The sequence below is a fragment of the Syngnathus typhle genome, linkage group LG10, assembly GCF_033458585.1.
Source record: "Syngnathus typhle isolate RoL2023-S1 ecotype Sweden linkage group LG10, RoL_Styp_1.0, whole genome shotgun sequence".
Classification (NCBI taxonomy): domain Eukaryota; kingdom Metazoa; phylum Chordata; class Actinopteri; order Syngnathiformes; family Syngnathidae; genus Syngnathus; species Syngnathus typhle.
Window position 1 is genome coordinate 5,657,274 of NC_083747.1, and position 21,839 is coordinate 5,679,112.

The 21,839-nt window shown below is 40.6% G+C and overlaps 1 protein-coding gene across 2 annotated transcripts; it reads right to left on the minus strand.

Moving 5' to 3' along the window:
* Positions 1-473: 473 nt before the first annotated feature.
* lars2 (leucyl-tRNA synthetase 2, mitochondrial) lies at positions 474-20,174 on the minus strand. 2 transcript variants are annotated; one of them, XM_061289436.1, is made up of 22 exons: positions 20,033-20,174; positions 19,415-19,594; positions 18,527-18,734; positions 17,066-17,197; positions 14,961-15,052; positions 14,825-14,885; positions 14,667-14,756; positions 14,281-14,424; positions 12,401-12,508; positions 11,968-12,127; positions 11,578-11,682; positions 11,248-11,363; positions 10,865-11,148; positions 8,031-8,129; positions 6,363-6,500; positions 6,180-6,283; positions 4,987-5,166; positions 4,744-4,913; positions 3,948-4,025; positions 3,760-3,871; positions 2,851-2,978; positions 474-1,559 (listed from the first exon to the last, which is right to left on the minus strand). In XM_061289436.1, exons 3-22 carry the CDS (start codon positions 18,728-18,730, stop codon positions 1,383-1,385), a joined length of 2,682 nt encoding a protein of 893 aa, XP_061145420.1. In that variant the 5' UTR covers positions 18,731-18,734; positions 19,415-19,594; positions 20,033-20,174; the 3' UTR covers positions 474-1,382. The 2 variants fall into 2 exon arrangements, with proteins under 2 accessions (XP_061145420.1, XP_061145421.1); XM_061289437.1 differs by lacking the exon at positions 19,415-19,594 and having other exon boundaries at positions 20,033-20,168.
* Between the last annotated feature and the right edge of the window lie 1,665 nt (positions 20,175-21,839).

A 21,839-nucleotide genomic window follows, 5' to 3' on the forward strand; every position in this document is an offset into this window, starting at 1 on the left:
TTAATCACCCAGCCAATTAAAGATAAGCTTTTAGGAGTACACATGAAAACAGTCTGGTGCATGAGCTCTGCAAGGAAAAATGCAAATGGCCGCGTCAGACTAACAGAGCAGACACAGCGATCTGATGAATACGATTAAAGTATTCCGAATGACCTTTTGAAGGAGCTGCAAAGGCCTCATGTCCAAACATGGCAGGCTAGGGTGGAAATACGCCCCCCAAAATGTTTGGCAATAATCACCTTTAATAAGGCATGATAGCAGGTGACTCATGTTGAAGATGAGATGAAAGGACATCGCGGATGTCGAGGGATATCTGAGCAATGACTGGAATCTTGAGTGGTATTTTGGTTCTTGTGGGACCGTCTAAAAGGCCTTGACAAAATGGGGAGTGGAGAGATTAATTTTTTTTGAGGGGGGGAAATAGGCCACTTTGTGTGCAAATATTTTATTAAAAAAAAAAGCAACCAATAAAGTATTTTTACATAAGATTTATAATTCCTCGAGGTGGGGGGAAAAAATGAAATCATGATCAATTATTTTCTGTCCTCTACCACTTTCCCAACATAAAAGCGAGCATTGGTTCAAAAAATACATTGTCTATACAACCAAAGAAGTAAAACTTGCTGAACAAACTTGCACATTAATCATAAATATCGTACATGAACAAAAAGGAATACAAAAATACATTTCCTGTATTATTTCCATGATAAGTGTGATAAAATGTTCATCAAGAATATACAAAACTCTATTAGGTATTAGTAGCAGAGAAATGAAATGGCTGTTTTATGCTGTACTCAGGATGTCAAGCTCATTTTTGTTTTAAAATGTTTATGCAAACTTGCGCTTCAGAATAGCTGTCACATGGGAGGTAAGTCGAGTTTATTTTATCTATCTTACTGTTCATTTGCATCGTAGCAAATTCAAATGTAGCTCATTTGCGTCACATTCTGTTCATGGAAATGAACCACTACCATCATTCGCCTGCAAAAAAAAAAAGATTGGTAAAAATAAGTCATTGGTAAAAACAGTGATGATACATAATTGGCTCGATGCAAGTGTATGTGGTGAATCTTTGTTCAAATAAAACCGTAGTGGCGAGTTGCGAAGGAGCTTAATGTGTCTTCACTGACTCTTTCCGCACATAGCGTTGATGACATGTGGATGAGGGAGTGAGAAGCAAAATTGTCATTGTCTAATGGCAAGCAGTTTAACATCAGATAGCAGTATCGCTCTCACCCCCTTATGAAGCAAATATCAATTCTGCACCATGATCCACATGATGGAATTTCCCACAATCTTAAGATTATCCCACTCCAAGTAGTTTTCAGTGTATAACAGTACTCCCCCCCCCCCAAACAGTTGCACATGCAGGGAGTCCACCATCAACCGACTAGGAAATTGATGAGGGCAGTCCGGGGAGAGAGAATAGCTCTCTTGATATTCAGTTCTCTCAGAAAAGTCTGTCCAAGCGGGCTCTCCATAACCAGCTTCTGCACCTGATCCAAATCTTTAGAAACCAACATGGGAACGGTCACGGTCCCGCAAACTTTGTTGTTAATCTGGGGATGAGAATGAAGAAACAAATCAAATCTCGAGACTTGAATTATAATTTTGAGATCAAGATAAACTCATTCTTTGGCGTACAAATAAAAGTTTCTCTTTCCACATGTGGTGGACCCTGTAGTTAGTGGTAGTTAGAGGAAGTGTGTTCAGTGTTGTAGGTTTCGAAGCAAGTGTACACAATGAGTGGGAACGTCAAGACATCCTGTGCGACTTTGGAAGCGTTCGTGTGTGTGTGTTTGCGTACGTCCTGGAGGCCACTCAGGCATGGCGTCCCAAAGTATGTAATTAGAAGACACAGGCAGAGGATGAGGAAGCCCACAAGAGAGTACTCTTGAGAGTCAAATCATCACCATGAGCTCAAATATATTTGCTGTGCAAAGAAGCACACAGGGACGTAAAAAAAAAAAAAGGAATGAAGTCAACAACTATAATACAGTACAAACACATCCAAGCATATTATTTCAAGTAAAATAGAAATAGCTGTTAAAACACTGGAAGTTGGCTCGCTTTATTTCTCTTATTTTAAGTAGAAGTGCATCATATATGTGAGGAAGAAAAAAGATAATCTATCAAGGGAGACTAAATTAAAAGAAAAAGGAAGTGAGATTATGCCACTTTCATCTGTGGCCATTTCTTTCAAAACTTTCAACACTTGTGTAAATTTAAATCAAAATGTGTTTGCCACATATTGTCGGTGTTAACTCAGGCAATGGCTAATCGGCGTAATTCACTTTCCGGGATATTCTCTCATTATTTGAGATAATCTTTTGGGATCCACCGTTGAGACGTTTGCAGGAAATGCCTTTGAAAGTAATCAAACAGAAAAAAAACATTCCTTCGTAGAGGATGACAAGACCATTAGTTGTGCTATTAAAAAAAAAAAGCTGTAAAGCAGTTTTTTATTTAATGACCCCACTTGTCTATTTATTTTCAAGTAGACTTGACATGCAGATGCATAAATACACGCACACTCAGACGTGGCACAAGCACAAGCTAATCATAGGCTCTTGTTAAAATTACAGAGCATGGATGTATTCATGGACTATGACCTTACCTTAGAAAGTTGAAATGCTGCTGGATTAGAGGACATGCATGTGACATCAGCGATGTATGTAAAACACAGTAACAAATGTGCCCGTGCCAAAATAAAACCCTTCATTTCCGAAACAAAAAAGACAATTAAGGGGGAAGATTTGGCTCTCTCGTGAAAAAAAAAAAACAATTTCGGCCAATGCAAACCAGCCACAAGTCACTTTAAGGTTTGTCTGGCAATGTGTGTGATCCTACCCGCACAGAAATGTCCACAAAGTCAGGGGTCGCCAGGTAGGCGGGATCCACAGTAGGCCAGGACTGTGACAGGACATCTCCACCCCGCCGGAGAGTGCTGCTGATGGGGTTGTTCATCTGGCAAAGACCTGACCAAGATGAAACAATAACACTGTGACATCACCGAAGAGCATTCAGAGCAACTTAGGGTAACACAAAAACGCCCTGCCAGCACCTTAACCACTGACTGCTAAACCACTCACAAGTGCCACCACTAATAGCCACTTGGCGTTGCAAACCAGCCAGCAGAATACTGTCCACCTTATCAAACGCAAAAGAGTTGAATAGCTGAAATTATTCTTTATTCTCAAAAACAGTTATGCAAAGAAAGGAAGGACGTGAGGTACCTATAAATTACAACAACCGAGAGTGAAACCACAACACGTTACCAGACGTCACTTATGCATGTCTCCTGTTTGCAAAACATTTTTTTTAGATCACACACAAATGAGGTGATATCCACACCTCCCTTCCAGGCAGCCTCTAAAAATCTGTAGAAGGATCTATTTTCTAAAGTTGCTCGGTCTTCCTTTCTCGGTCTGTTTTCTACACTGGGCCAAGAACAAGATTTTCATTAGAAGGACACTTAATGTATTTCAGGTGAATTGAGAACGGTTGGTTACATCATTCTTGGGTATTAAAAAAGGAGCAGTGTCAACACTTCCTCTTACAATATAATGTGCTACCCTTATGTTTGTACTGGCAATAAGTAAAGCGTAGATATCTCCAAACTATTTGTGTATTAATTACAAATCTACGTCTGGTTTTATAAACATGATAAGTTTGTATGATGTAAAAAAAAAATAAAAAAATCTAGCTAATTAACTAAGTGAGCCGATTATTTGGTGGTGGTTTTTTGTTTCCACCGACCTGCCCAAAGTTCAGAAGCCAGGTGAGGTGCCATGGGTGCCGTCATCATAATCAGTGCGGCCAGAGCATCCTCAAACTCCTCACTGTGCTGCACCACCCTCACGGTTGAACTCTGGATACAAACACACACAAGGGCCGTTAGAGTGATGCTCACCAAACTCTGAAGAGGCAATACAGTGTTCACTCACAGACAATGTATTGGTAAGTCCCATGAGACGAGAAATGGCCGCGTTGAACAAGAAGTCCTCCGTGAAGTAATATGTTACCTAAAATGAATGGATTTAAAAACAACTGATGAACAGTCAGTTAGTAAAAAAAAAAAAAAAAGTATTTAGTGTTGCTATATTCTCATCATCAGCCATTCACTTGACTGAGGATTAGTGCTAAATCTGAAGAGAAAACAACATGCCCTAAGGAGAGACCTCCAGTCTGTTATCGGCAGCTCTGAGTAGGTCAATATTTCCCAGCTTTAGCCCACTGGGAGGAGAAAGCCCTTTAGGGATGGGTCTGAGGGAGGAACAGGCTGATCACTGAGGCTTTTTCCGAGGGGTGAATCAAAGCACAGCCTTGGCTTTGTGAGTTTAAGGCTAACAGGCCTGATGTCCTATAAAAGCTGCAGCCTTGAGGGGCAGAGGAAGAAAATCCAAGCTGGCAGGAATGGACATCTATTTATAAAGTGTGGGAGCCACTGAGTAGGTTTTAAATCAATTGCTAGCCAGTCATCCTCTTATACTCTGAGGGGGGTTCAGTTCAGAATGGATGATCGGGCTGCAGTGGCATGTAATGATTGACATATTAATCTTGTCAGAGCATGTTAGCATCTCATCTCGTGGTGCACTCAAAGTAAAAAAAAATAAAAATAAAAAAGGTGAGAGAAGCAGTAGTCCTCTTGGTAAAGTCGAACTAACATGAAAACTGATACTTTAAAACCAGGCTGACTACTGACCCCTACTGGTGAGAACTATTGCTCAATATTGAGGCTACCTCTTGAATCACGTAGTTTTTGTCCTCCCAGATTTTCTTGGCCTCTGCCTGCTCTTTCTTTTTCAGCAAGGAGGGGTTGGGGATGTCACCGAGTTGTCGAGCACCTCGCAGCTTGGTCACCAGCTGCCACAGTTTGTTTTGCCAGCGCAAGACCCCAGGAAGTGCATCCTCTAGGGTGGGGTCAATTTCAAGTCAGGATTACATTTGTTAAGAAACAAATAACAGGAATATCTGACATCTTACTTTTAAGATTCCAGAGGATGTCCTGCTCAGGCGGTGCGGCATAAAGGATGTAGAGTCGGACTGTGTCCACGCCGTACTGCTGCACCACCTCTTGGGGGTCCAGACCATTGTGTTTGGATTTGCTCATTTTCTCCCATGTCACATCCACTCTTCCGCCTCCCAACGCCACTGGATCTTTTCCTAACAGAGGCAGGAAGAGTAAAAGGTCAGTGACAGCGTAGCTATTAGCCTTCAAATATTATTATATTGAGCTGAGCAATTTAATTCTTTGACAAACTGGGTTTTATTCATAGAAACTATACTGAATAAAAGATATTTCTTTCTGACTATTGCTATTCCTTTGGAAATTGTGTGTGCTAATGCTGATGTATGCTCAAACGGAGCGACAAACTATGGAACGGCTAGTTCATGCTGGTTCATACCAGCGAAAAGCATTGTGAATAGAATGCGGTAATTGTTTTGAATTTAAAATGGGAATGAAGATGTTAATCTGTTTTGTTGAATGTTTCATTGGGACTGAATAGCTCAATCGAGAAAAAAAAAAAACAAGGTCATTTAATTCACAATGGAACAAAAGAACAATTTTCAACTTTCCAAAAAAAAAAAAAAAAAAAAAAAAAAAAAACCCTCATTGACCAAAGGTTTTTCACCATTAAAATTGCCACAGTTTTTCCCTAGAATAATGTGACTGGATTAATGTCCAATTCAAAATGAATGGATTGAAAATTGAATTTTTGGAATGCGAAAAGTAATAGCCCACATAGCCCATGCATTTTTGGAATATATCGAAGAATTGGATGAATTGTGTATAGTAGTAGGAAGTAGATATTATTAGTGTATAAAAAATGGAAAAACATGCTTGCATTACGCAACTCAAAAAATAATTAATAAAAAAAAAACTAGGTGCAAAAGCATTCGTGTTAATGCTTGACTGTCAGTACTGACACTGACTAAATTTCTCTCCAAGAATCTCTATTGAGAGTATCCTTGCTGATAATGCAAGACCTTCCTTCTCTGTAAGGCACTTTTGTTAGATTTTATCCTTGGACTTTTGAAAGCCTTCGAGCATCGAACATTGCAACAAAAAAGGAAGAAAGAAAAAAACGATGATCCTTGCTGCGTTTGAGCAAGTATCACGATATTTCTAAGGGTCTTTACTGGACAAAAATCACATTTATTTAGTCTACATGCACCTGCAAAGTCTATCTCTTCTTTCGTTAGGTATTGGCCATTGTCTGCTCGTCGGAAAGTCTGGCCTTTGATCAGCCCTTGGACGAGTAGCTTTCTGAAAGGCTCCCTGTCAAAAGAAATGGACATGTAGAGAGAGACAAATGACGTGCCCAATAATCTGTCTGACATTGAACAAGAAAACAGACCTGTGTGCCACAAGTCCCTGGTTGTTGCAGAAGTGACAGAGAAAGCGTGCATAGTACAAATGCATGACGGCGTGCTCTTTTCCTCCGATGTACACATCCACGGGAAGCCAGTGATCCACTAGGTGGCGCTCAAAAGGCCTCAAGAAGAATATCACATTTAGTCAAACAGAAAATGAATCAAGATTCAGGAGCTTTTATATTTCATGTAAAACGTGCAAGTTATAACATGTGCAACTCACACATGGCTTACAACATAAATGCTGTATTTATTTATTTATTTATTTATTTATTTATTTATTTATTTATTTATTTATTTATTTATTTATTTATTTATTTATTTATTTATTTATTTATTTATTTATTAATCAATCTAAGTATTTATTTGTTATTCATTCATTTGTTTTATTTTTCATAATCATAGTCATGGCGAAAGGCATAATAAAATGAATAAAAATATTGATCACTAATGTCACTAAATGTAGTATTTTAAACCACTTGACCCAGATCCCACTCCAAGACTCTTTTCAAACATACATCCTGCCTTTTTCTCTGAGACTGTTGGAAACTGCGGTCTCTGTGGTCTGAATCAGAGAGGCAAGAAAAAATATTTTTTCTGTGTAGAACAACACAGGACTGTGAAAATTCTGTGAGGTGCAAAATGTTCTGTTTTGCACACACCTTTCAGAATGCTGAGTTTTGGGGATTCTTTAACCCCCCCCCCCAAAAAAAAACAACTGATGTGTTTACCATCCCAGCTTTGATGACTCGCCTATCTTTTTTGCAGAAAAGCGCTTATATCAAAAGATATACCCGATAATAGTGCGAGAGAGGGGGCTGCATGTGGCGAGCTTTTAAGGGTTGATGGTCAGCAGAGCGCTATCTACAGCATGTGTCGCACATGGCTCTGGTAATTACGCTCCTCCACACCTCTCTGCTCCTCTCCCTCCCTTCTTTGGCAACTGCCGTCTGGTGATAATTGAACCATGGGATAAAGTTATGAACTTGAAAGGCTGAAAATAATTTGCCATCAGGCCAACGCTCCTCTAATACATCACAACACACTATTTCCTCCCCTTCTCCAGCTTGCTTCTCTCAGCATGCCCAGCGTCCTACTTTTCACTTTCGAGCACATAAGACTCAGCAGGCCGACTCAAATACACAAATAGTGTAATAGCTTTTTCTGTTGTGCTATAATACAGTGTGCCCAGGAAAAAAAAAAAAAAGATGGGATAGGAAGTCCTCCGCAAATGCCTTTTAAAGTGGATACCCTGCTCGGCCAAAAAGCTACCAAGACAAAAAATATGTTTTGTTAAGCTTCCGGTATCAGCGAGATCCCAGCAAGTGACAACAAGGGCTCCATAATCTCTATGGGCAGAGAGTTCAACTTTGCATGGATTTGCGTGCGTCTGTGTTGTGTGTGGAAGCATATATCTACGTGGGTGGAGGAATATCCACACAAGCTATATTATGCATGCTTGAAATAGCAAAGTGGGAGAGTGGGTGATATTCGACAATCATGTGTGTCAGGATATGCTCCCCGATGCATATCATTATTGTGGATGAAACTGCACTTTTTATTTTGCACATGACACTGACGTTCAAAACTGCAAATATGTACTTTGATAATCAGAGGAGAGAAAAATGAAACAATACTGTCAAGTCACATACCTCTCTGTGTTATGGGGGTCGACGTAACGAAAGTAATACCAGGCTGAATCTACAAAAGTGTCCATGGTGTCAGTCTCTCTTTTTGCTGGGCCATTACATCTGAAACGAAAGCCAGAAAAAAAAAAAAAAAGTTAGCTGGGACAACATCAATATTAAGCTTGCAAAATAGAAAGCCAACAGAAGAACAGCCTCTGTTTGTATGCCGACAGAAATGGCATCTCTATGTGATATTTATATGTGATAGCTGTGTTAGTGTGATGCTGCTTCCATCTGGCTGCGGAGGTCAAGCCTCTGTAGACAAGCACAGTTGAAAGCAAACTGGCACGGAAACATTGGTCCCATGCCCTGACAAGCAGGCTGTGCTAACAAGGGAATGATCATGTATTTGTGTTGGAAATGTCACCTTGTGCCCTGTTTTACCCCCAGCCAAACCGTATTTGGTTCGTGATGTGAATCTGCCAACAGAATATTTAACAGAGGCAGGGAGAAGATTTAAAAACAAAAAATGAAAAAAAGACAGAATTTCAGTCACCATGCTGTTTACTTGTACTTGAATCAAGAAACGGAACATTGAAGGCATCTGCTTATCACTTCATAATGAGTCTCAAAAGAGTTTGAAAATATCCCAGACTGCAGACAAAAAAAATAAAAAACGACTGAGCTTTTTTTCAATACGCCTCATCTTGATTCAGTCTTCCTGTCCGACATTTTACGTAACCAAAATCATGACACGCAAAGTGGCAAAACCCGGCCATCCACCTTACTAATCTTTAAAACAAGCCACTGATGATGAAATAAGACCGTGAGGTTGCCTAGCAACAACACTAAAGCGTTCATATTAATATTTGAAAGCCAGGTGTTATTTCACAAAAATGAAAATAGAGAAGCCAAGCCAAGGCTGTGACCAAACAACTCAAACAGCCACAGTGATTTCACACCAGAATGGACAGAATGTGGTGACTGGACAGACAAGCTGGTACAAAGATCTGTTTTGATGACACACACGAAATGATTCCACTCAAGTGAAATTCAATTCCGGAACTTTGTGTCATGTGTACAATGAGGAGGCACCAAATGCCAAACAAGTGGGACTCAAAAGCAATTTCCGTCATGCTGCGTGCAAAGTGTGCAACTAGTCTAAATGAACATATTTCTGGTTGGAGCTAAAGATCCCTCGGAGACTATAAAACAGACTAAAACAGTTACCAAGATCTGAATGATCCTTTTTAACATAGTTATCGGGTAAAACTGAAAAAAAGTGAAAATGTTTGAAAACAGATGAGGGAAGCGAGTATCAACAGGCCAACTGAACTTTGGGTCTCCATCTGTTCCATCCTCATCTGTCAGCGGTACCAACATGGCTTCTCTCTACGCGGGAATTTGCGGCACGACAAAAAAAAAAGAAACGGTTTCGAGACGGACTAAGCCGAGCCAGGGTTCAGTTAGCAGAGCTGCAGAGAGTCGTGATGAGCACACAGGATATGACTTCCTCAAGGACAGATGAAGCTCCATCCCAGCCGCACAGCTCTCATCACTGTGTTCTTCCGTGTTCCACTCAAACTTTAATTGGACATGCTCGACGAGTGAAGGGAACAAATTTCCACCGACACTTAACAGCGGAGACGAGATAGAGAACGAGACGATAACCGCGCCATTGCGATTACGCCCATCAATCACACCTGATGGGAGGAATTCTTGTGGCTTTGTGGAAGTGTGCAAACACAATCTGATGACTTGTGCCATCCACAACCGAGTGGGCCATTGTTTTAATCAACATGGTGCCATGGCAGTGATTAGTTTTATTGAGCCGCAAATTCCCATCTCGGCGCCAGAAGTCAATCTGCATTTTGTGGTTATTCAAACACCGACCAATAAGGTGTGCGCACATGTGAAATTTCACTACACAATATTGTGAGCATTCCAATCAGAAACAAAACGATAATGATTGCATAAATTGCAGTCTCCCATTTGAAGCTCCATCTGCTAGTCGTCATTTTGTCAACAGAAATTACAGTAATACAGTATCGTTTTTCTGTTCTCATTCTGCAAATAAACAGTCTCCATTTCTGCAATGTTCCATCCAAAGCAAGTAACATTCTCTATCTACCCTTTCTGCTTTCAATTTGCAACATGACACATTTGAGCAAAGCCGCTGATCTGATAATGTGATTCTACACAATGGAGTGGTGGGTGATTCAGAGGCTGCTTGTCTTGCTTTCGTGCCTGCTTGCATGTCAGCAGGGCCTGGAGAGTCTTGATCTGACTTAAAAGGACTTCAAGAGTTCAAGGGCGAGGAACTGCTGTGAAGCTTAAAATGGTAGGAGCAATTAAAGTTTCTTGATGGCTACCATGTTGTTGTTTTTTTCTTTTCCTGGTCTGATTTTAAATTCAGAGTTTATGAAGATTGAAACACTTGAAATGAATCGTACAGGTTGAAGCTTTTCTAGATTTGCATTTCATGAGTAACCCTTGAGCCACATTTGCACCACATTTTGTTATCCAGGCCGCAAAGTGTCTTTGGGCATAATTATTAAAGCAAAGCGGTTATTTAAAGGACTTTGAGAGCAATTAGCTGTGTTTGCAAAAATAATTCCCCTCCACAATCATTTGATGTGGTCATTAATTAAGTGGTGCAACCTTCCAGCTAGAGAACTTATAACCTCCGTGTTGCACAAAACACATTACGTTAGCGAGTGTTCATGTCAGCTAATGGCTTCCAGCTGACATTACCATTTACTATAACCAACATGCCTCATTGTTAAAAACAAAACTAGACTTTCTTCTCTGAGAATATTCCATAAACCGCAGGATTGCTTATATGACAACAATCTTACCTTGGACATTTGCAATTGACCCAATCGTGGGCAGCCTCCAGAGGCGATGCCCCCTTTCCGGTGAGAGACGGCAGCTTTGGCAAGGTTATTGGTAAATGTTCCTCGGGGACAGTAACTGGGCCACAACGCCCACAATGCACCACAGGGATGGGTGTGCCCCAGTAACGCTGTCTCGAGATCAACCAGTCCCGGAGCTTCGAGCTGGTAAGGTGGCCCCCCATCTTCAGCTCCCTGGCCTTCTGGGTAATGGAGTCAAAAGCCTGGCTTCTGGTGAGTCCCGAGAACTGTGACATGTGGAGGAGGAGGAGAAGAAGCACAAAGACATGTGCATGTCAGATATACCTTGGAAATGAAAATGGCATATCTTCTGTGGTTGTCATCACCTTATCAGAGTTAATGACAATTTGAGTCCCATCGTCATTGCTCTTCAGAACATTGATCCACGTTAAATTCAGATTTTCGGCCACAGACAAATGCTCCTCACTGCAGTCCGGTGTGCCTGGTGTGCAGTGAGAACATCACACAAAAGACAATACAATTGCACACTTACATAAGGAGAACCATTCAGTAGAGTTCTCTTGAGAATGCTCCACAAAGCTCCCTGACATTACTGTGACGTGACTAATTGTTAGCAAACACTTAGAGTGCAACGCCAGTCACTGTGAGACAAACAGCCTGCAGCACTTGGACTCACAATCACACAGCTCACTTACCAACCACAGTGTCTAGATAGTCATCGAAAGCCTCTTTCTGAGATATCACCACAGGAACCTCGTGGCCGGTGAACAGGTTGACAGCGGTGACCTCTGTCAGGGAGTCTGCAAATGAGAAAGCAGGGGGATGAAAACAAAGCAGCGCTGCCTCCCCTGATGGCTGATTAACACTTTCAATCCCAATGATCATACACCTACAGATTGAAACAAAAAGTTTTTTTTCCGCTAGACAATAGCACATTTGGTCTCACTGCCACTCCATTTGATTTTTTTTAGATATAAAAGAACCCAGTTGCCAACCGCCAAGGGATTTATATATTAACAGTTAAAAATAGCTGGGAATTTTACATAAGCCAAAAATGGCTAAGTACTGCACACAATGACGCTCACCTTCGCCTGGCTGACGGGCTTTCTCTAGCACAGAACGGACTGAGCTGCTCCCATGAAGAAGTCTGTGGGAGGGCAGGATGGCCAGGTACGCTGCACCAAACACTGCCTCTGGGGAGGAGCTGTACGCCGACAGACACTCCCCAGTCTCCTCTCCACTCACCTGGGAAATGAAAAAACATTATCGGGGTGTTTCTTTTAATTTGCATGATTTGACAAGGCATTCATACGTGAACATGTGCTACTAACACATGGTTTGAAGATTTTCTGAGTCGCAATAGAAATCACATAAGCTTAGGAAAAAAAGAAAGTAGCAGGTTGGTGAGAAAGAGATGAAAGCTCGTGGCTGAAGAGGACAAGTGCTTAGTGAAAGAAGGTCAAGAGTTCCAAAGAAAGCAAGGAATGATGAATGAATAAATAACCAGCAGAGACCCACCTTGAGTTTGAAATCAAAATAGCAGCCAGTGCACTCTCCAATCCAATTTGCCTGCATGGCTTTGACCCCGTACCACTCTGGAAGGTCAGACAAGCTGTCCAGAAGAGGCTTGGGTGGAGGGAAAAAGACTTAATTAGATACAACTTTACTATTTTGCAAATTCTTAAAACAGATTTGGTCACAGGATTTAATTTCCAAAACGGTTTTGCCTGACTTTTTCAGATCAGCCTGTAGAATACAGTTATTGTGATACGCAACCTATGCATATCAACCAAGCCGAAGTCAAAATGTCACAGCTGTGCAAAGGCCTGTGTTGTTATACCTCTCCATTTTCCTTTCAGGCTGTCACAATCTATTACCCACAAGCACTCCAACTGTGACACTCGCCATTCATTTCCACAACCATATTAAAATGTGAAACCAAACACAATGGCTATGGTCATCACTTTCATGACAGCAGGACAAAAACTATACCCAGAAATTATATCAGTCTCGGAAGATAAGCAGGAAAAAAAATAAACATTTGTGTGCTACAGGACTGTGATGGGTAAGGGCTGTCTCCATGGCAACAAATAAAAGCTTCAACACCATATAGAGACCAAAGCGTGTGCGAGTGTGTGCGCTTCAGCAAAGAAATGTTAATATATGCTTCGACACCTGGTTAAGGATTTGATCCAGACACAAAAACTGCAGCAATTTGCAAAGATAACTTATTTTATGATGTCGGCCAGAATGAAATCAGAACGACAGGCTCCTTAATACGGCAATCATACCACAGTACACTGAAACCCAAAGTAGAAAAAATACTCCTAATTTATGCTCCCCCAAATTTTTATAATTGCCTATATTAATATTTCAAACTGCAAATATACAAGCTGAGTTTTTCTGTATATGGTTGAGACTAGGTATAGGATATCATATTTTGGAACTAGAAAGTGTTAAGAAAAGTAGAACCTCAACTATATGCAATTTTTTTCCCCTCGCAATTGAGTAAACATTTGGAAATTCCACACAGCCTTTGACAAAATAATCAGACTTACTAATGATTGTTGTCATCTGAAATGATTTTTGGAAGAAAAAAAAAAACAAGAGCGCGGCATAAATATAATCTGAAATTAATGTTGTCGAGCAGACATGATGAACAGGCAAGTGAAGAAATGTGCGCCGAGGAAATCACGGGCACGATTGGCATGCTCCATTTGGCCCTTCTGTCTCTCCATCTGCCTCTCACTTCTATTTCTCAGCACCTTCTTCTTCCTTCCTTCCCATTCCTCCATTTGTGAAAATTAGAAATGCGTGAACACATTGTCACAGAGGGCTGCTTCCACCTCCACTCATACCTCTGACATGGATCATCATTGGCGACTTCAGCGTTGTGGCCAAGAAACATGCAAGGTTTGAATATGGAAATGATTGCTTTAATGGACCCGTTAACGGCCACACATTTTTTATTCTTTTTTTTTTTTTTACAAGGCCTTGGATGAATAAATTTTCTTTAGTTAGTTGAGAAAGAACAGGATGGACCGTCATATTGCCCGGCCATTATTCTGGCTTCATTACAAGTGTGAAACACACATTGCCTGTCAGTCAAGGCTCAGTGTTGGCATGGGTGGTAAGTCGGTATTCATTTATGCAATGTTTTTTTTTTTTGGTCCGTCTTGAGTGACAAGCAGGCTCTCATGAACAAAACTCCCTCGTCTTATTCATGCGCATACAATGCAAAGTTCAACTACTCCGACTTCAATGGCCGAAACATTTATGGGCTTATACGCTTTTCTTTGAATATGCTGTCAAGCTGACAAAGTAGGCTGCAAACAAACAAAAAAACTGCACGAGCAAAATCCCAAGCACCTAATGTCTAATTTTAGACACAAGTGTACCTTGCCGTAGTGTGTGGTCTTGATGAACCACTGAGTAAGCAACTTCTGCTCCACCAGAGCACCAGACCTCCAAGAACGACCGTTTTCATCCACCTGCTCGTCGGCCAGCACTGTTTGATCGACGGGGTCCCAGTTCACCACACCCTGAATGGCACACAAATTGCTCATGAAGAATGAAAGCACTGATTAGGAAGTAGCGTCAATTGAAAGCGGCAGACTGTAAGCTTTATTTAAAGCTTGTCATACTTCATTACACATTATCAAAGGCTTTCTATAGAAGACCTAGAAAATCATCCCTGTCAGTCCGGAAGCCCGACTTAAAAGCAATCATATTCCTTTCCAAAGAAAACCTAGAGTAAGTACTTTGATGTAAACGCTAGTCCTACCTCTTTCTGATAAGCCAGTCCAGCTTCAAATAGCTTAATAAAGAGATATTGCGTCCACTTGTAGTAATCAGGAAGGCAAGTGGTCACCTCCTGTCAAAGAAACATAGTATTAAAAAATGAGGCGAAGGAAAAATGCAGTTTGACGTGTTCCAACAAACCCGGTCCCAGTTAAAGCAAAGGCCGAGGCTGTCTAACTGCTCCCGCATAGACTTGATGTTACTGTGGGGGAGAAGAAAAAAAAAAATCGAAAGTCAGAGGGTTTAAGCTCTTGAAGCGCAAACAAGCCTTTGGTACCTTTTCGTCCAATCCTCTGGATCAAGACGTCTCTCAATGGCTGCATTCTCTGCTGGGAGACCAAAGGCATCCCAGCCCATTGGGTTTAATACCTAGAGGTCAAGAAAACGTGTGTTCTGTCTATAAACACTGAGCAGCAAGGTCTAAGAAGATTGATCAAATAGGGGTACCGTATTTTCCGCACTATAAGGCGCACCGGATTATAAGGCGCACTTTCGATGAATGGCCCATTTTAAAACTTTGTCCATATATAAGATATATACATTTGGCCCGCGGGCCAGACTTTGGACACGGCTGCTGTAGTAGCTCAATATTGGTCCATATATAAGGCGCACCTGATTATAAGGCGCACTGTCGGCTTTTGAGAAAATTGGAGGTTTTTAGGTGTGCCTTATAGTGCGGAAAACACGGTACTTAAAAATATCGATCCGTCAATGCATCGCAATACTTCCCCATGCAACTCGAGATCGACTCAGCAATTTCCCCATGCAACTCAATATAGCAAATGGTCGCATTCATATGCACACAGCACTATGGCAGGTGGTTTTCTGCTCACTAAGAGCCAAAGTTGATGAAAGCAAAGCAGTGAAATGCACGAGTAAAGAAAAGCACACAGTCATGGAGTCGAGGACCGGAGAAGATCACTGCGCAGACCTAAACAGGTTTGATGTTTCAGAAGAGTTGGTATCCTTGGTAACTGCATTGCCTAACTGCTTCCTTTTTTAAAGCTGAGTACTAGATGGAATCAGGCTAAGAGAGCTAAGAACTTTGGTCCAATGTGGCGAGAGGAGGACATTGATCCAAGCCAAAGACACCCTGTGCAAATAAGGGAGGGGGGGGGGGTTTCCTCATTAGCTGTACTGTTCTTTATTCACTGTAAAAAGGGAAACTCTTGTCTGCTCTAATAGAGTGGCTGCCTAAGCTCAAGGTTCCAAGAGACTGGCAGTGCAAAATCATCTTTTCACTGTTAATAGCTTGAGTGGCGCTTATTCCCATGTCTGCTGAATTCGAGTAGACCTGCCCCACTTTTCACAGGTGCATTCCTAATCCACCATTGTGACAAGTCACAATGAGTGACAAGTGGAGTGGAGAAATGGATGGGGGGGGGGGGGTGATTTCATGACAAAATCTGTGGACTGTAGCGTGGAACGAGTTGGTGCCATTGTGGCAAAGAAATCTGACTCGTTAGTTCCGCCACAAAAAAAATAATTTCCAGATATATTCTAAGTCGTACTCCATATACGTAGTTAACTAAAGTGTGCACACGCAAAGTAATTTAAAACAATAGTACTCTTGTACAAACTGAATACTAATTTGCTATTACGCCAAGCTGCAAACTCATTATACAAATGTTTTTCTCTTTTTAAATTGTGCATTTTACAGCCACACCATTTTTTAGTAGCACTTGTTGCAATCCTTCAGATGAGTCAAGTGTTTTGTTTTTCAAATGGCCATTATAAGTTTGTTAATTTTGAGACTGCCGACATTTCTCCAGGGTAAAAAAAAAAATAGTTGACACATAGCGCACACAGGAACTGCGCTCCACAAGCTGGAAATAGCAACAGTCCGTGGCCATCTATTGAGTGCACCTTCATTAATTAACCAGGGGTAGACCGTGTGTACATACAGTAGAATCAGTCTGACTTTTCTGACAGATGCTGAGAGAACGTAGGCTTGTGTGACAGTCATGTTATTTTAGCTTCGGGTAAAGCTAGTTTTCCCCCCCCCCACAGATGACAGCACGTAATCTAAGATCCACCTGGGAATGAAATTCAAGGGGCTTGTTACGCAACACGGGAAGCAAAGCGATGGGGACTGAACGAAGGTTGTCATCAAAGCTGTGACTCGTTCATCAACGCCTACATTTTTGTGGATGCAAACAAGCGTGTGGTCATCAATTCCTGGTTGGTTCATCAACTCCTGGTTGGACATCAACTCCAAATTTCAAGCCCCTGTATATGTCTCTGATGTCAAACATGAATGTTTTCACTAATGTGGAGAATGTCAACTGGGACCAACAAAACATTTATTTTCTATAAGCTGACAGCATTGCATTTATTGTTTACGTGGTCATGGCTAGGATACAACAAAAACAGCTAACGAACCTGATAACCTCTCATCCTCTGAAAGTGGCCGATGACGTCGCTGATTGTGTAGACGCGCACGTGGCCCATGTGCAGTCGTCCAGACGGGTATGGAAACATGGAGAGAACATAGAACTTTTCCCGGTTTGAATCCTGCAAATGGAAAAAGGCAGTGAATATTGTAGGAAAATGAGATAATAAAACCTGAATTGATTCTCTTGTAAATCATAACTGGTTTTTCAAAAGAGGCTGCATTAAGCAGTGAAGAAAAAGAACAATAACTCATCACACACACAAAAAACGTGTGTATTTCGGTATGAGGCTCCAACGCACTCTGATTGTAGTGTCAGAAGAGAGTCTGAGCCGTTACAGCATTGAATGGATGGTTTACAGTCGCAACACCGTTACCGTGGCAACCGGGCAAGCGCCAGATCCATCAAGCTATACATGATTACAGGAAACCTGAGCCATGAATTTTTCAATAAATTAATTAGGACCAGAGCTGTCACGAGCGCACTTCATCATTGTCGTCTGCACCATCAGACTATTAGGATGTACGTATAATCAGCCGGCGCGTACTAGAGTAATAGTGAGCATTATTTGGGTGGATGACTAATTATTGTCTAATCAAGTAATTTAAAGAGAACATTTTCCCAACATTGTATTGGGTGGATTGTTTTAGAAGAACAATAACTACAAATAAAGAAAACTTAGTTTTATTAATACACCGCTACTGCATAAATATACAATGAATGGATCTTTCCTCTGGGCACTATTTAAGTCGCTGCATTTTTGTTCTTTTTTTTAGATTTTCGACAATTGACAATTTCTACTCTTAACCAGGGAACAGGTTGGCTTGAACAGCATACTAGAAGCTAATTACTGTGAAAGTTTCGTGCACTACTGACCAAGCCTTCAGTTCCACTGATCAATATTACAGCATTGATCACACACCAACCTATCATTGTGGCTGGAGAATATGACCGTCTCAGATTTTTGTTGTTTTGATTTTAGTGTATTTTCCTTTGCTTTTGACGTCATTTGAATTGAGTTTTGCTCTGATTCTTACTCTTTTCTGAATTTTTTTGCAGTTTTTAATCTATTCACTAAGCAACTTTTTTTTTATTCACTGAGCTCCTTTCTTAACATTAAAAAGAAAAAACAATGACAAATTTCTTCAACTCTTGATTATATTGATGTTCTTAAAAATAGTCACTAGAGGGATGGGAAAAATGGCAACAACGACTTTGCTTTGTAAACTAACAACACTCCGTTAGCAGCCATGTTGTTAGTGCAAGCGGTGCAGGGATGCACTGTGAGATATAGAAGCTGCAAAAATAAAACATCCTAACAAATAAACTCAAACTAATCAATCAAATGAATTATTTGACCAATGTATATGTGTCACAGTCTCTTTTCATCATAACCAGAATTGGTCTTGCAACGGTAATAAGCACACTCAAATATGAGGTGGCACTGTACCTTCTGCTGTGAGTCCTTGCGCCACTGCGCCATGATCCGCGGGTGCCACCATTGCTCCACTCTGCATCTGGTCTCTGGCCGATACTCCCTCTCCCACACGCCGGTCTCACTGAACAGTGTGCGGATAGCGGGGGACAAATGGCGGTGGACAAGGTTCAGGACACTCTGAGGATACGGAAGCATCCGTATCCTTAACATCTTCATGATTCTGTCACAGAAAACAAAGACAGATGCTGAAAGTCATTGTTTCAAAACAGATTGGACAAAGGAATTTTGGTTTGAAGCGGAAGCACATAATGCAAAAGTATTGGGACACCTGGATCTTAATCTGCTTTCACATTCTTCCACACCATATGCATCCCACCATGTCTTTATTGTAAGGCAATGTAAACATATACAAGGGCTAAATTTAAAAATAATCAATTTAAAAATAATAATAATAATAATAATAATAATAGTAATAATAATAATAATAATAATAATAATAATAATAATAATAATAATAATGGTAGCCTGAGGATTCTCTTCAGAGTCTGCTATTGTGAGCAGGCCAACATGTTAACACTACACCGATGCAGTGGCATATCTGACATCGGACAATCTCCGCAAGCAGACAGAAAAAAACAGTGAATGAGGGCCGTAATCGCAAATACTTGGAAATCATGCAGAATTTTATGAGAAGCTTCATTCTGAATATATGACTGAAGTAACTGACATGAAAAGATGAAAGCATTTTGGAAAAGTGAGCAAATCACACCTCTAATAAAGGATACAAAAAAATCTGATTAAAAGATAGTTTGCAAACTATAAATGGCAATTTGATTAAGCAGAGCAGCCTAAAAGATTAACAAACTAAGCTGTGTGACAATTTCACATGTCCTTGCTCACCAGAGCTTGTGAGAACGTGTCCTTCAAGAATCACTGCAGCATGTCCGCAGTCAAGGCAGGGTGAGAGACTCCTCTGTTTCTATGGTGACTATTTGGCTAAACCATCTCTTAAATAAAGTGACTACAAACTTGTTCAAGATGTTACCAATTTTTAAATTCTGCATTCCAAAGGGAGGAGTTCTGAAAGAAGAATATGTACGAGTGAAACTGAGTTTGAAAACAGAGGTTTGCAGAGGGCACTTTATGCATCATAAAAACTGAATTATGGTTTCTGTTCTAAATTGACTGATCAATAGCCTAAAATATGCCTGTCTTAAAATGGTAAAACAGCTATAGAAACCTTTGATTAACCTGGTAGCAAATTAGCAAAGGAAGCTGTGTCGATGACAGCGATGACAGCTCCGATGCAATTCAGTTCTAGACCACTGCAAGAATCAATCACGATCAATATATATATATATTGCATATATATTTATATTGCATGTATACATATTGCATATATCAGGTAGTTATCGCTAGTAATATCCAATTATTATAAGAATTATTATTGATTTCTTCACAGTTGCGTCTTTCATGCAGCTTTCAAGAGTAAATAACAAAACGTAGAGTGTTTATTACCTTTTTGGATTTTCATCCGCGTCCTTGGATGTATCATGGCTCAAAACTCCATAATGGAAATATGATGTGCAGCCTTAAATGGAGCTGTCAGTGACCTGTTTACACGGAGCACGACTGATCCAAGGGCGCTGCCATATTGTTTTGAATAAACTTTATTGAGACGGACAAAATGACGTAGGTTGTAACGCCTGATGGAGACGGCGCAGAATATGTATATTCTTTGCTCAACAAGTATATTGGTGCAAATTATCTTCCAAAATATCACACTCAAGAAGAACAATAAAAAGCAACCAAAACAAATGACATCACAGTACCTAAACGAGGTAGAAACTTAAAAATAAATAAATAAATATATATATATATATATATATATATATATATATATATATATATATATATATATATGTAGGCGGTAGCACGTCCGCCTCGCAGTTAGGAGGGTGCGGGTTCGATTCCACCTCCGGCCCTCCCTGTGTGGAGTTTGCATGTTCTCCCCGGGCCCGCGTGGGTTTTCTCCGGGCACTCCGGTTTCCTCCCACATCCCAAAAACATGCTTGGTAGGCCGATTGAACACTCCAAATTGTCCCTGTGTGAGTGCGAGTGCAAATGGTTGTTTGTCTCTGTGTGCCCTGCGATTGGCTGGCAACCGGTTCAGGGTGTCCCCCGCCTACTGCCCGATGACGGCTGGGATAGGCTCCAGCACGCCCGCGACCCCAGTGGGGACTAAGCGGTACAGAAAATGGATGGATGGATGGATATATATATATATATATATATATATATATATATATATATATATATATATATATATATATATATATATATATATATATATATATATATATATAAAAGTAATGAAATTCTAATCTGTGTCAGACATAGCAATTTATAGTAGCAGTAAAACAGGTTACAGTGTCAGTGGAAAGTATCTAACAATTAACGGTATCATTAATGATTAACGGTGATATAAAATTAACCAAACAGCACACAGAACAGCAACCTGTCAAGCGGGGCTGTGCATGAGGGACTTTAGACCCAAATGGTGGCACTTCAGTAAATTTGGGGGTTTTGCATATTCCAGTGCACTCCTGCCAATCTTTATTTAAATGACCAAATTAAATGAGGTCACCTATAATCCAGTACACATCATAAAATACGACTGAAATGACCCTGAAGTGCTTTCTCAGGAGGGCTACCATATGAGGGGAACACTTCTTTGATGCCAGTATGGAGAAACTGTTGGCTGAGAGATCACCTCCACAGCACTGCTCCTCATCACAGAGAGGCTCCAGTGAAGAAGGCAATCTTTGATCTAAAATGCGGAAAGAACGAAGGAGTCCAAGCTGATGCGGGGGAGACCGACGCCTGACATCTGGAAGATAAACGCGAGACATCACTGTTGCCCGCAGTCATACATCAGAGGCAAGTGGGCACTTTTATTTCAGGTTAGGTGGATGAGTGAAGGAGCAATGCGTTTTTACCACAGCGGAAGCATAAACTCTCCACACTACGTACGACAAGATTTCTACAGATCAATAAATCGAATTCTTCCTCATTTTTATTGAGAACTGGATCCGCTGTTGAATTAAGTTTGTAATTTTTTGCAAAAAGCAACATCCTGACAAGAAACGCTTGAATAATTTGTATAGTATGATGAGATGTGCATATTCATAATTCACAAAAATCCACATTATAAACCTCAATGAATGAAGAATCAATAAAAACTGAAGGATTATTATTGGAACCAAGGATCAGTTTTCCTCCATTATAGAAACACATTGTAAGAATTATTTGATTACTATTTTGA

Coding starts and splice junctions, on each gene's coding strand:
- lars2 (XM_061289436.1), bottom strand. CDS start 18,730: ATGAAGATGTTAAGGATACGGATGCTTCCGTATCCTCAGAGTGTCCTG. Junction 11,683..11,967: donor AGCCCGTCAGCCAGGCGAAG/GTGAGCGTCATT, acceptor TCTCATTTGCAG/ACTCCCTGACAGAGGTCACC. Junction 6,501..8,030: donor GACCCCCATAACACAGAGAG/GTATGTGACTTG, acceptor ATTCTTCTTGAG/GCCTTTTGAGCGCCACCTAG.